The sequence below is a fragment of the Semicossyphus pulcher genome, unplaced genomic scaffold, assembly GCF_022749685.1.
Source record: "Semicossyphus pulcher isolate SPU_LCO1_2020_fin unplaced genomic scaffold, fSemPul1.0.p SCAF_20, whole genome shotgun sequence".
Classification (NCBI taxonomy): domain Eukaryota; kingdom Metazoa; phylum Chordata; class Actinopteri; order Labriformes; family Labridae; genus Semicossyphus; species Semicossyphus pulcher.
In genome coordinates, this window is record NW_027211694.1 from 18,081,479 (window position 1) to 18,096,241 (window position 14,763).

A 14,763-nucleotide genomic window follows, 5' to 3' on the forward strand; every position below is an offset into this window, starting at 1 on the left:
GTACAGTCTTTCTAAGCTTAATCCAAAAGGCAACTGGAGTAAAAGAACCTTTAAGAACTGAAGAAGCCTTTCGGATGAGAGGTGAAACGTCTTCAAGAGCTTGCCTTTTGGATTAAGCTTAGAAATACCAAGACCTGGATGAATGAGAACTTTTGCAGATGTAAGTACAGTCCATTTACCACTTTACGTGTCTAATGAGAGAGCTATTCCAGATGCAGTATGGGAAATGTAGGACAGGTGTTCTTTGAAGATTTATCCTTACTAGGCACTAAAAGTCAGGATATATATCTGATATATCTGCCCTTTAACAATCATAGTCAAATCAGACAATCGCTGAGAAGCTTCTCAGCCGATGGTCATATTAAACAACAAAGGTTTTCTAATAGTGTCTAATGATATAAAAGGATAAATGCTGAAGAATATGAATATGTTCGCCACCCACTTGACTCAGGGTACGAGGAGTTCCTGTAGCCAGGGTCCCTCTGCAGCTGCACTTCTTTTAATGTGAATAATGATACACCTAGAAAACAGAGGAAGCATTACTGTAGAGAGATACAAATAAAAAGCAACAGTAAGAGCGCCAAAAAAGGACAGATTGCAGTTTCATTAAGTTGCATGAGTGCGCTCACTCTCAGACAGTGTGTGAACTTTCATCCCGAGCTGCCTGAAGTAGGAATGTTTCATCGCCTCGTCAGCTGAAATCCTCTTCTTGGATTCGTACTGCGGAGACAGAAACAGGAAATATCAACCCTCGCTGTGATTTCAGCAAATGATGCTTTGGTTGTTTTGTCTGCAATCAGTGATTCACTGTGACCGACTGAAACACATTGGAAACAGGAACTGGAGTGTGAAAGTACTGTGTAAGGGGAAGACACTGAGTGTTGTGCCTCCTGCTGGGTACAACTGGTACTGCTTCACTTCCAAAATCAAGTCTGAGCAGTATTATAAGACTGCAGACACCGTGAAACATGCTTTTCTAAAGGAATTTATATTAAATAATGTCAATTTTCAATCATAATCTAATTAAATTTGACATGAGATGTCAGGAAATTGTTCATTAATTTCTCTTTGTTGTGGAGGAAGGAGAGACTCACTTTGAGGAAAGACAGTAGCAGCTCGATGCCTTCACCGTCAAGCCTGGAGGAGACAAAAGGAAGAGCAACAGATTACTTTCTGGTGCGTAGTAGGGGCTCATGGGAGGAAGGAAGTGGACAGCTGTGTGTGAAATGTTCCACAGGATTTCCTGCCCAATGCACACACACACACGCACACGCACACACACACACAACGTTAATACACACCATTACTGTTTACATGCATGGGCGAGGAAACAACTAGAGCCATTGGTACATAAACAAACACAAATTAACTCAAAAAAGGTGAAGGCCCACATCCACACACACACAGTCCACAGTACCTGGGAGCGTGGTTGATCAGCGGCTGTGGTTTGTACTTCGGGAAGTTGTAGGATTTAAACTCTTCAATGGAGGAGATTCCCGACCAGTTCTCCTCTGTGGGTGTGCCTGGGGTCACAGAAACACAGCCAATCACATATTGAGTATTTTGGGTGTTTGATTAAATAGGTTATCACATGTGTTCGTGGCAGGAACAACCCACCAAGTAATCTGAAGATGAGGTGGAGCTCGTCCTCGACAGTGGAGCCAGGAAACAGCGGCCGACCCGCAGCCATCTCATAGAATATGCAACCAACACCCCTGCAGACACAGACAACCACAGAAGAGTAGTTACAAACAAAGGGTGCAACTCTAGTGACTAAGATTAGCTTACATATAACGTAGACCAGAGGTTTTTAATTACTGACACTGTGGCCTCCTCACAACATCAAAACAATTCTGATAAACTCTTTAGTTCATGTGATGACACCTGTGCCACACACACAATTAAGAATTAATGAATAAAACTTCTATGTTGGAGATTTGCGCTGCTAGCATCATAATAAGTGAACCGAATGAGTTATTAGCATTTCCTGATTGCAATGTACCCAAGCATGTAGAACCACCTATTGCCAAAGTGCATTTTTTCTCTAATGAGTTCTAAGCGGATTAATTGGCTGTTTATTTGGGAAGGTTTTATAAAGAGATACTGGTGTCCTCTAAAAGTTTCAGTCTCACTGAATCAACAAACATGTGAAACATGTCTGTCTTTATAATAGGCGAGAATAGCACTTAAAGTTTAAATGTATTTCCATGTTGGATGAACTACAATAGCTTTCTGACCATTTGTTTTAGAACACCAACATCAAACATTCCTTGACAATAATTGATTCATATCAAACTTTTCTCTGATATATTTCCAGTCAGTCGTCTGAACAATTGGCTATTCTCTTTAGGTGTTTCTCATAACAATTAACAAGTTTTATTGAGAGCAATACAAGCAGCATTAACAAAAAGGGCCAATAATTATAAGAATCAGATTTCAACAAACTCTTATTTTCATGAAAGTATAATAAGATTAAATGTTTAGTCTATACATAACATACATAAATAACACAAAACAGTAGTGAAGCGTAAAGTTTTTGTTGCTTTTGGTTGGAATATTTCAGTGTATCGAAATATTAATGAATTAAAGTTTTTATTGAATTTTCAGACAGAGAGATACGGAGACCAAAAAAAAGAGGGTAACCAAAAGCACACTTACAAAAGTAAGGCAAACTAACGTACAATATCCTACCCACCTTTCACACACAAATGTGTACTTGTATTTGCAGTGTCAATAGAACAAACAAATGAAGGCAAGGTCGGTGATACAATCATCAGGAAGGATCAAAGGAGGGTGGGTGGGTGGGTAGAGGTTAGGTTTGAGATGTGGGGATCTACTAATCTAAAGTTTTTTGCATCAAATTTGTTGGCATAACAGTCTAAAAAGGGGTGCTATGTTTTTGTAAACCATTTCAAGGAGCCCTGGACTGTGTATCTGATTTGTTTCTAGTTTGAGAACCAAATTTATTTCCTAACAACTCTGTGATTAATGGGCTATTCCTGCCTTTACTAAGTAGTGATTTGGGAGCAGCAGGGTGGATTTGAGTCTCGTACCACATGTCGATCTGTGTTGAATACTCAGATGATCCCAGTAGGACGTCTGGAGGCCGGTACCAAAGAGTCACCACCTCGTTGGAGTAGGTTTTAGTCGGGACAGACTTGGCCCTTGCCAGACCTGCAAGGAGAGAACATTATATCTGTAAAGAACACTGCTGGGAATAATTCAATGCATTTTTTTACAGTTGTCCGTTTGTGGTGCTGCAGTGGTTCCTCTTACCAAAATCAGCCAGTTTGAGTTCTCCTCGCTCGTTGATGAGAAGGTTCTGGGGCTTCAGGTCCCTGTGGAGAACTTTCCTCTTGTGACAATACGACAGCCCTCGCAAAATCTGGAACAGGAAGATCTGAAAAGATATATTAAGAATCTTTATTTTAAAAAACTGCTTTATCAGACGTAAACAAATCATGTCCCATGCAGTCAACACTTTCTGATTCTTTATTAGTTTAATTTGCTTCATTTTAACAGCTGTTTAGGTGGAAGCAATCCCATTGGCAATAGTCTGACGACGATATATGCCGGCGTGTAGCCAGCGGTTAGAGATAAACGACTTCCAGTGAAGACTTCCTTTTTCGAGTGCTGCATTGTTTACAGATAAAGAAACCGTTTTTCTTGAGATTGACTTTAATTAAATGGTCTTATCTTTGTTGAAATTTCAACATCGTAATGCAGATTAGTAAAAAGTTAAAATGAAGATTTGTCAGGTCTGTCCTCAAGAGGAGAAAACTACTTTTAAAATGCTCATTTGTTGAACGGCGGTCGGATAGATCATTTCTGATGCATTCGAGGAAGTCGGGAGATCTGAACACTGAACGGCTTTCGTTACACAGCGTCAATGGAATTTGACTCAAGTTGAATTTTAGATCTAGAACAGATTGTTAGCGGTTAGCATGCCAATGTCTGTTTAAAGAGATTAATAAGAAGCTAAATCATCATCAGATGATGCTGATGGGAGCCTGGATGTCATCACGGCGCATCACATTCCTGCCTGCTTTTGCTCTCCACGGACTGTTTTTCCTGCGTACGCCGCAGCCTGCTGATACGTGATTGGTCAGTATTACTCAGACTACAAGCTGCGTACAAACGGAAACCAAAACACTTGCCATCTCTAAGGGTCGCTCACAGGGATGAGAAGGCAGAATGTTTCCACAGCAAGGTAAAATAACACAACAAAGCACGAGAGCAGAATAAAATAAATAATCATAAAAAGTATGATTCACCTTCACATTGTGCATGCTCATTATGTTTCCACAGTCGTCCATGTACTGCTTCAGGTCCTTATCCTACAGGGAGGGATGACATCATCAGACAGGAAGTAGAAACACCTTGAGAACATATCTACACCGATATTTCTTTCACACATAGCCTTGTCTCTCTGACTCATCCATGTGCTACTTCACACATCCTTACTGCTGCAGGTTAATTCAGAATATTCCTCATAAAACAAGTGCTTTTATCTATATGTGATTAATGTATTTTCTCTCTTGTTGTTTCTGAATATGTAAAAAATAATGATAAAAAACTATTGTCTATATATAATATTGCAAAAAAGTGAAAAATAATTATGTAATTGTGAATGTAAGTAAAAACTGTTGGAAAAACAAAACAAGCTTTACTAAATGTGTCATATCATCTAAATGCTAATGATTTTTTTAATCCACCTCTTTCCTCTATATTCAATTTAGAAGCATGTCTGCCAAGCTCTCAACACAGACAATCATGCATTGAGAACATGGGGAAGCAGTGAGTTATACCAGGTACTCAAAGACGAGCGTGAGGCTCTTGTCAGTGTGGACGATGTCGTGTAGCGTCACGATGTTGGCGTGTTTGAGGTCCTTCAATAACGACACTGCAGGGACAAAGAGAGAGAGATGTTTTACTGTACAATAGCCTGTGACTCAAAATAAAAAAATAAGTTTAACAGACAAATGTTATAAGGATATAATCTTTGAAGCAAAAGCTCGTTACCTTCTCTGATGGCGGTGCAAGGTGCTCCCTCCTCGTGCTCCAGCCGGATCTCCTTCAGTGCCACCAGGTTGTCCGTTAGCTTACTGCGTCCTTTAAATACTGTGGCGTAGGTTCCCTGAATGCAACACGAGACTCTGGTTCAACATTTCTGAATTAACGTGAGCTGTGAAACCTATTTCCTTCTTTAATAGTGTCAGATCAGGATTTCAGAACTTTCTCACCTCTCCCAGTTTGTCCAGCTTTATGTACGTCTCCAGCTTGCCAAAACCAATTTCCGACTGAGGAAAGACAGAGAGCAATGTCAGAATGAAACACAGATTAAGTTATTAAAAAGCCATTTATAAGACAAGGTTAAAGAGCAGTTTTGGATTCGAAAAAAAACTGTTCAAATTTGGGGTTTTACTGTCCCTGCAGCACCAAGGCAGAGCTCATTTTATAATATATTTTCAGTCAGGAAATAGAAGTCAAAACCAATGCAGGTGTGCTGTATTCTTGTTATACTGTTTAGTGTTGGTGCAGAAATCCATCTTCATGCCATCTATAATGTATAAGTGTTGATTGATGGTGCAAAACAGCAGCTGGGACTGACACCAAAACCGTATGTGTGTTTAAGATCAGAATTTCTCAAACACTCAAGGCACTTAAGATACTTTAACACCTCCTTGCTGCAGAAATTACACTCCTTCTCTGAGTCATATCAAGGCCACATCTGAACACACAAACAGTACACGTGTTTTATCAATGTGTTGTGACTCATACTTTCTGAGGACATCATTCAGAATTCTTTACAATCAAAGTAACAGTGATAGTTTTCTTTACATCACTGGATCAATGCTAACAGGAGCTGCTAATTATTCTAATGCTGCATCATTTCAACGGTGCTTATTTGCCAACATGAAAAACCTCTACTTTAAAATCAATTAAATATTTTCTACTAGTATTCTTGATTTTAGCAGCTGGACATTCCTTGTTCTGAAATGGCATCCTCTGTGATTGTCCATGACAGAATTGGTCAAAAGGAAAACGACAAAACATTCTTTAGAAGACAAGATTCTTTAGAAATAACACAATCATGTACTACTGGCTCAAGGACAAACCTTCAATGTTCTTTAAAACCAGTGTTGGCAACTGTTTTCCAATGAAAGTAGCTAGCACTAGCTCCAAAAGCAGCTAGAAGTCTCCAAATGACGTCATACATCAGTTTGAATATTGGTGATGTCATCGCATTTTCATTTGCATAACGCTTAGTGGTTGTGAGGCCAGTCCTGCGCACCCGACTGCCTGTGCAGTGCTGCTGCGCACGGGACAAGAGGAAAGAGGGGAGAGAGCAAATCGGAGCTGTTGGCAGAGGAGCTGTGAACTGCGATTACTCTGAGCAGCAAACAGGGGAATGAATTACAATATAATATATTTCACTGGTCTGAAAAAGTCCCTACATTTCTAGTCGCTGAATCTAGCGAGAAAGTAGCTAAGTTGCCAACACATGGGACCCCTTCTTAAACTATATTGGAATGGAGAAGGCACAGCCTTTGCAAAGAGGCCTCTATGGACTTATCTGGAAAGATATCCTTAGAGGCCCATACTCAACCCTTAACCAAGTGACAAACTGTAGCAGTTCATTGCCTGAACATCTTGTCATGTACCTATTTACCTGTTTTCTGCTCATTTTAGGCCGTGTACTTAGATTGTTTTCCATCATGTGGGAGTTTTGCCTATTGGTTATGTGTTAAGACTAAGGTCCATTAACGTAAGAACGTTTGTCTTATTTAAAGTAAAAACCAAATAAAGATATTTCTAAAAAAACAAAAAAAATTGGTGAACTTCTAATAATAACATTAAAGTTATTGTTGCTGACTGCTCCTGCAACAAGGCTGCCTGCGTAGTTCTACCACAGCTGAGTAATATGATCTAATTTGATGGGCCTATAGGCAGGAAGTAAACGCTTGTGCCTCCAGATTAATCAATCCCGGGCTCACACTGGGCCAGTTGCCATGGCAACTTGCACGGAGTCTTTGGTAAGAGCAGCGCAAAAGCAATAAAGGTAGCACACAACAGACACAAACACACGCAGGCACTGACCAGAGAGGCTCGGCGGGAGCGTCGGCTGAGCGGCTGGTCGAAGGGGGGGCTGCTGAGCTGCAGCTTCTCCAGGTAACCGTCGGGAATTCGGATGTCAGCAGGCAGAGACAAGCGCTTGTTGAGGTCCTGAAACACACAAGTTCAAAAATATTCAAGCTTTTAATTCGGCGTTCCTAAACTGGATATGGAGTTTTGAGTTTTCAAACTAAGAACCTGCTAATCATACTTATTAAACTTCAATTAGTTTGTTTACTAAATGAATGGATGAATGGACCACACTTCTTTCTGCAGTGTGCTCACATCATAGCACACTGCGATTAAATACACACCGTTACATGCCTTATGTGGTGTTGGGCACGTTTCAGAGGCAAGCAGCATAAGACAATGTAGGCTGCTGAGTCCGCCCACACACACCCACACGAGCACAGTCTAAAATAACTCGCTCTCATCTCCTCCTGCTCTCGAGAGAGGAGACAAAGATCAGGTCGATCACCATCTTATGGAGGGTAAAAATAAGAGGCGGCGTGTCGGAGCTTGACTGCGGCTGAACAGCAAAAACCTCTATGAGCACAAATCAGATTCTGAAAACACACAAAGAAAACAGCGAGAATAAAAACAAATATATAATACGTGTGTTTATTAATGTTTGCATTCACGCCGCAGGCTGTCACTGTCAATACTGCTCGGCTCGCCTTGTCTTATTGTTGTAGACGTCTGATCGTATCTATTCCGGGATCAAAACATCTGATAGTGCTGAGCTGACATAATGCTGCTGACTGATGAGGGGAAATAAGGCTGAGTGGAGTAAAAATACACACAGAGAAGACATCACATCTGTTTGGTTATCAACTCTGCTTTTATGTTTGCTCTTTAACTCATCATCTCTCATTACGTTACTGTCGTCCTCTGCCCTCAATGACAATGCTGCCTGGAGAGGATGCCAGAATTATGACAACAAAGAGTCTGAATAAAGGCTACGATTATGTAAAGCTTCTTGAAAAAGGGAAGTGTTATATAATAAGAGTCTGTGGTGCTTAAAAACTCATGTAATGACAGGCTTAAACTGATTTTGTCTCGTCTATTTTTATTACTTTTTGATGACATTTATCTTCTGCCTTAGTCTGTGAAACACTTTGCTACATGATACATGATAACAGTTGTATATAGTATTGAAAGAAAATGTTGATTGGTTGATCAACAGAAACTTGATCCTCTTTAATCAGATCCTCTTGAATCAGTTAATTAAAAATGAAACATTTTTAATTAAAAATGAAACATTTTTAATTAACTGGCTGCACGGTGGTGCAGTGGTTAGTGCTGTCACCTCACAGCTAGAAGGCTCGTGGTTCGAACCCCAGAGTTTGCATGTCCTCCCAGTGCATGCGTGGGTCCTCCTGCTTCCTCCCACAGTCCAAACACATGCTCGTTAGGTTCACTGGTGAGTCTAAAATTGGTGTAGGTGTGAATGTGAAAGGTTGTCTGTCTCTGTGTGGCAGCCCTGTGATTGCCTGGCGATCAGTACAGGGTGTACCTCACCTCCACCTCCAGCCCCCCTACAACCCTGAACAGGATAAGCGGTATAGAAAATGGATGGATGGACATGTGTTGGTTTTTAATATACAACTCAGTGCTGCGTCATACCTGTGCTGATTATTTTACATTTACATAAAAGCCAATCAGTTCCTATAATTACAAAAGCGCTAACACAACATACTACACCAGAAAGTAAGTAAAAGTGAAATAACTGGTCGAGTTTTGTTAATATTTCACATTACATGCTGATTGTGTGATTACTTGAGTCTAAAGAGAATAGGGCTGGGTAACATTTAAAAATGTTCTTTAGCTTTGCCAACATGATATCTAAAAGATTCGGCTCTGATACCAAAATTGTACCATATTTCTACAAAGAGCTCTTTTTCCTCGTAAGTGGAAATGTCCTTGCCGAAAAATGTTGGCCTCCAGATGAAAGACAACATGTTTGTTTGGTGCAGAGTTACCCCAACTAATATCAGATCATGATTTTAATATTTGTTTCATTGAAAATAAAAATTGTGATGCAAAAAAAAAATAATTCCCACTAATCGCGAATTGTAATATCTGTCAAAATATTTGTAATATGAATTATCTTCCATATCGTGCAGCGATATTGGTCAGCACCAAAAAAATCAGAGAGATATGATATCATTGATAGATATGACTGTTGACTCTGTTTGTTTATCCATCTCTCTCTTCCTGCATCCCCCTCGATCTCACCTACTAAGCCCAACACAGTCACGTCAGATGGCTGTGCAACATGAGCCTGGTTTTGCTCGAGGTTTCTGCCTGTTGAAAGGAAGTTTTTCCTTGCCACTGCTGCCTAATGTTGCAGAGCGTTTGCTCATGGTGGATTCATTTTTGGTCTCTGTTAATAATATAGTTAATAGTATAAGAGTATGGCCCAGATCTGCTTGTTATGTAAAGATTTGTTATGAATGGGCTCCATGCAAATAAAAATTGATTGATATAAAGTCATATTAACTAGGTGGTAAGTTTTAACATACATATAAAGATGAATAAATAATACACAATTCTTAGCATGCATATCAAGTTATGTCAAATAGTTGATGTAATTTGTTAAAACAGGGACCCTGTACATTTTTAAACCAGCACATTGGATATCACACTGCCTGTCAGTCAAGTGGACCAAACTGAAAAAGGCTTCAAACACTGTGATAATGGATGTGATGAAACTTTGGGCTTTGTAAGTGTTAAGAGTTAATATTCCACTCCCAGCCCTACATCGTTTTCTTGGTATGATTTATCAGTGAGGTAAAATTCTGTTTTTATATATTATGTAATATCCTTCTTAAGCTAGGCGTAATTGTGTCTCCTTTATCGACTTATATTTCTGAGGTGACTTTTGAGGCGGAGGAAGCAGGCAAATGAAAAACTGCAGAGAGCGATAAAGCGAGCACACACTGTGCCCTTAACCTCCTTCCTGACTCAATAAGGTTTCATTAAAACCTCCAGCAGCATCAAAAGAACTGCAAGAAGAGCAGCACACGTAACAGAGCTTACATGTGCATGCTCTAGGTCAACTGGTTATCACCGCATCCTTGAGCTTGTTACGTGCATATACAAATTAGATAAACACTCAAAACGACTGAGATATAGGTCACCGCATGTGTGTGCGTTTGTGTGAGAAAGCCAGAGAGACGAAACATCAAGGATGTTGTCAAGGTGGGTGTTTGTCACAGACGCGTCTCTGCCAGCAGGGGGCAGGAGGCCTCCAGGGTGACAGGCTCGTGCTTTTCAGAATAAAACTTCCCCTTTGTTAAATATTTAAAAAGACGAAGAGGATTTATTGTGAACGTCTGCTTGTTATGTAGGGCAAACCCACACAAAGACAACATTTAGCATCATATAATTGGATAACAGAGGTTTAGCAGCTTTTCCAGCTTACATAATGGCTACTGTGAAACTACATTACTGAAGTCTGAGAATTAATTGCAGCTTGCAGCAAAAAATATCTCTGAAAAATTCATTTAAAAACACTCTGAAACTAGCAGGCAAAAAAAGTCCCCTGATAATCGTCAAGAGTTTTTCATTTATCCTGCTCACATTTTATTTGCTGAGCTTGTGTAAGTGACTGAGTCTAGTGAGCCTGTGGGCCACCAGAGCCAATTTATCCTCTTTGATCCAGTGTGTTGTAAAAAGGTTGTTCCGGTTGATAAAAACTGAACGGCTTTCAGTTAGAAAAAGTACATCTGCAGCCTAAAAATATGGAAATGAGGGACTGAGTCTTCTGTAACAACTGTGCCCCATTTCAAGGTGTACATTAAAGATTTAACTTTTGTGTGTGCGTGTAAGCAAATAAAGGATTTCTTTTAGAGGGTAGAAAATGCACCGGAAAAGAAAAGATCAATTCTAGTTTGGTTTGAAATGTTATGACAGCAGGACTGATAATCTGATGTAAGAAGAACAAAGGAGACTTCAATCCCAGCACGCTCTCAAGACGTCTGACATGTAGAGAATCACGGTGGTTACAGCACAGATTAACGCCCTGCTTCTCTTTACCAGCCGCTGCTTGGCTCCTCAGGGAGCAGAACTGCTGCTAGTATCATGAAGCCCAGACACCGAGAGCCCATTAGGATACGAACAATCCCCCTGTAACACCCCCCTCCTGAATCAGATCTCCCGTGAGGCTGACAGACAGAGGGGGAGGAGGAGGTGAAGAGCAGAGCAGAAGGAGATGATGGGGGTAGACTTGCCGTGTAAGCCATTTGTGCAGTTACTCTGCAGTGTGTGTGCATGTGTGTGTATGTCTCACCTCCATGGAGATCCGCCGGTGGATGCGGTTCCTCAGACAGACGCCGGTTGGAGATTGCACCTCGTCTGAAGACGTTCCTGACGCCTGGTCGCTTTCACCATCTGAGCCCATCTTCAGATTCTCGTGCACAATATCTAAGACAGAGGGAGATAAGAAAATATTTTAGACTATACACGAATATTTTTCAGCGCTGATCCAGTGTTCATATCTAATTTAAAAGATTTGTTTTACTATTGTAATTCTACACAGCAACCTCCTCTTATGGTTCCCCACAGGAGGAGTAATTGTACTTTGAACAATACAATAAAGTCAAGATGAAACGGCATCTCCACAGTTTCTAGCATCCATGTTGTTGTTGACATATTTCTGAATGAAACAGATGTGATTTGAACGTTGACAAGTGGGCGTGTCATAACAGATAAAGTACATGGGGCTCTAACGAACAAGTGTACACAGACAGGTATGCAGTATCCATCAGGGACAGAGAGAGACAAAACCCATCATAAGCATCATGTAGTTGCTGAAAGTGCCTCGGGCATATTCTGAAGCTGTCAAATAAAACATTTAAATCAAAATGAATACATTCTACTCAGCGGGTCTGTGATCGCAGTATTTTTGAAGAAAGACACAGTTGGAGGTAAACAGCTAGCCAGCCAATGACAGGGGTGGACAGTAACAAAGTAGATTTACTTGAGTACATTTTGTGAGTATCTGTACTTTCCTTGATACTTACTTACCAAAGGCAATAATCTGTGTTCGTGTAGTTCTGCGTGTGGTTTGTCTAAGTGGTGTTGCCGTACCTGCACCTCGTGCCTCTCCGCGGTTGAACGTAGATCAAACGCAGAGCAAACGTCGCTCAGATCAGGCAGTTCATTTGGTGGTGGTAATGATGGCTATGGCTGACATTTTCCCTGGTCATCAGGTATATTTCGTTGTTCCTATTACTGTTCCTATTATTTTGGAGCTGCAAATCTGCAAATCTGTAGCATGTGAATTAAAAAATGTACCAGTAAATCATGTAAATAAAGATAAAGATAAGATACTTAGGTATTTTTAAAAGCAAGTACTTCAGTACTTTAACTCAAGTAATAATAATTTGAATGAGCAACTTTCACTTGTATTGGAGTAATATTGACCAAGAGTATCTATACTTTGACTCAAGTAATGAAGTTGTGTACTTTGTCCACCACTGGCAAATGATGCTAAAATCTGAAGATTAAATGAATGGGTGATGCCATGATATTATTGGTTTAACATTGGTGGTTAAAGTTTGCAAAAGCACAAATCATATTTAGATTTACAGGAAGAAAACATCACTTGATTTTGTTAAAAATGTATCCAAAAAATATTTTTTAAGTGTTAAATAAAAGGTGCATAAAATAACAGTAGATGTGATCTAAGAGGGTTTACAAAAGGTCATCTCAACTTAAATAAACACTTTTATCTGCTTACCAGGTAGTTATCGTGTGTTATTACACGGCTGTGTTAAATACTTGATTCTGATTGGTTCATCACAGCATTCCGAGGTCTGCTATTTCTCGATAACAGATAGTTGCTGATTCAGCTCTAATCACACAATCGGGAGGACTAACTGTAATCATATCAATCTGCTGAAAGAAGTCTGGTAAGTCTGGAAGTTGCGGAGGAACGCCTTCGGGGTGCGACGAGACCCCAACGTGAACCTGCTCACTGTCAGGGTTCCATTCTGCGATAACAAACTGCTCACTATACATTATTCCTTACTTATGATTAACCATTTACTATATGTTTTTTACTCCTTTTATATGCCAAGCAGGGGGACTGAAAGTGTTGGCCAATTGACATTAATGGTACATTTCACTAATTGTTTTGACATTTTGACTTGTCTGACACAGGTGTCACAAACACCAATATTAATTGCTGCATTGCACTGCATTGACAGCTGGAGCAGAGCCTTGGTTACTGTTATTTGTCCCAGCTGTGGTTTCTCTGCTTGACAGGTCGAGATGTCTGCTGTTGAAAATCAGATTCATTAGGGAACAGTAAAGAATTTTTGGGTGGTGCAAGGCCGGCAACATTCGGCGAAGTAAGATTTATTCACAGAGGGGGGAAAAAAATCCTCATCAGGTAAACATGTCAGTCAAATTCAAATAGGAAGAAGTCTGTTATTCTTTTAGGTTTTATGTAGGCCTAAATGTACTGTATCAGGTTAGCTGTGTGTCTTTCAACAAGTTCAACATGCATTTTTCAATCCCAAAACAGAAGCCAAAGAAGAGGGAAAAAAAGTGATGTTTTTGTTCTTTTCTCCCAAATCTTCCGTCTTACTCTCTATGTTTGAACGTCTCTCTACCTCTTTCTCTCTCTCTCTCATCTCCTCACACACCCTTGTAACCTCTGAGGCCAAAGATTAAGCACTCCAACCTGCACCACTTCCTCCAGGGCAGTAAAACTACCACAACCACCATAACACAGCAGGAGCAAACACACACTGATGGACAAACCACATGCAACCCCCTCACTCCACACACACACACACACACACACACACACACACACACACACACAGTTAATGAGTAGCCATGGTTGAGGGTTCTCTGTGATCAGCGTGTCAGCGCCTCCAACCATACAGTCTGTCATCAAATGTGAAAGCAGGAGAAATAAGAGGAGAAAGAAATCTGTGTGTGGTTTCTGTCGATCGAAATTAGCAATTTTTCAAACATAATAATCCAGATTATTTCTTTGAATTAGACACCAAAGATGGTTATAATTTTAGTCTGGATTATAGTAAACTATTATAGTAGTTTCTCACTTTTTATCTCTGTTCGCAAAGGAAAACTTTCTCCCAGACAGTGAACCTGTCTGTGGTTCTCTGGTTTAAACCAAAGTCTCCTCACATTAAAGGAAAAGTGGATCCACTTTCAGAAACTAAAATGTTTAATGAGTTTCCTCCGGGGTCCACTTGTTGTATTCCGTGTCAATCTGTTTTTCCACAGGTGGCTGAAGTTAGGTTTCTCTGCTGTTTGGTTAGGATACAGTGGAAGGACCTGATTTACTGCAGCAGGTCTTTAAGTGGAACAACAAATATATAAGACTTAGGAATTAGGTAGGAACCTAAAAAGACAGACTTTTAAAAAAGCAGGACAGGATATAGGACCCATCTTTCCTCATTATTCTCAATCTATTTTTATCTATTTTGTCTCAACAACAATCTATCTTGATCCGTACCTTCTGTTTCCCAGTGACCTCATTTAAGAAGAATGCAAACACACAGTTTGGTGCATCAAAGGAGCAATTCGCCCCTGGAAAAAGCCACTGTCAGTCAAAGCTGGTGATCTCTGTAATCGATAGAAGCAATAATATTTGAAATTTGGCGC

At 40.2% G+C, this 14,763-nt stretch overlaps 1 protein-coding gene across 2 annotated transcripts in view; it reads right to left on the reverse strand.

Annotated features, from left to right (window-relative positions):
- The window catches only part of cdk17 (cyclin dependent kinase 17), a 52,043-nt gene that overhangs the window by 2,171 nt on the left and 35,109 nt on the right, over positions 1–14,763 (reverse strand). For both annotated transcript variants that reach the window (XM_069670839.1, XM_069670838.1), the window contains 13 exons: positions 11,411–11,544; positions 7,102–7,227; positions 5,244–5,300; positions 5,023–5,137; positions 4,809–4,903; positions 4,275–4,337; positions 3,277–3,400; positions 3,054–3,174; positions 1,618–1,715; positions 1,418–1,523; positions 1,095–1,137; positions 630–720; positions 443–520 (listed from right to left, as the gene is read on the reverse strand). In XM_069670839.1, the coding sequence (XP_069526940.1) occupies positions 443–520; positions 630–720; positions 1,095–1,137; positions 1,418–1,523; positions 1,618–1,715; positions 3,054–3,174; positions 3,277–3,400; positions 4,275–4,337; positions 4,809–4,903; positions 5,023–5,137; positions 5,244–5,300; positions 7,102–7,227; positions 11,411–11,544 (1,251 nt within the window). The remainder of the gene's footprint in view (positions 1–442; positions 521–629; positions 721–1,094; positions 1,138–1,417; positions 1,524–1,617; positions 1,716–3,053; positions 3,175–3,276; positions 3,401–4,274; positions 4,338–4,808; positions 4,904–5,022; positions 5,138–5,243; positions 5,301–7,101; positions 7,228–11,410; positions 11,545–14,763) is intronic.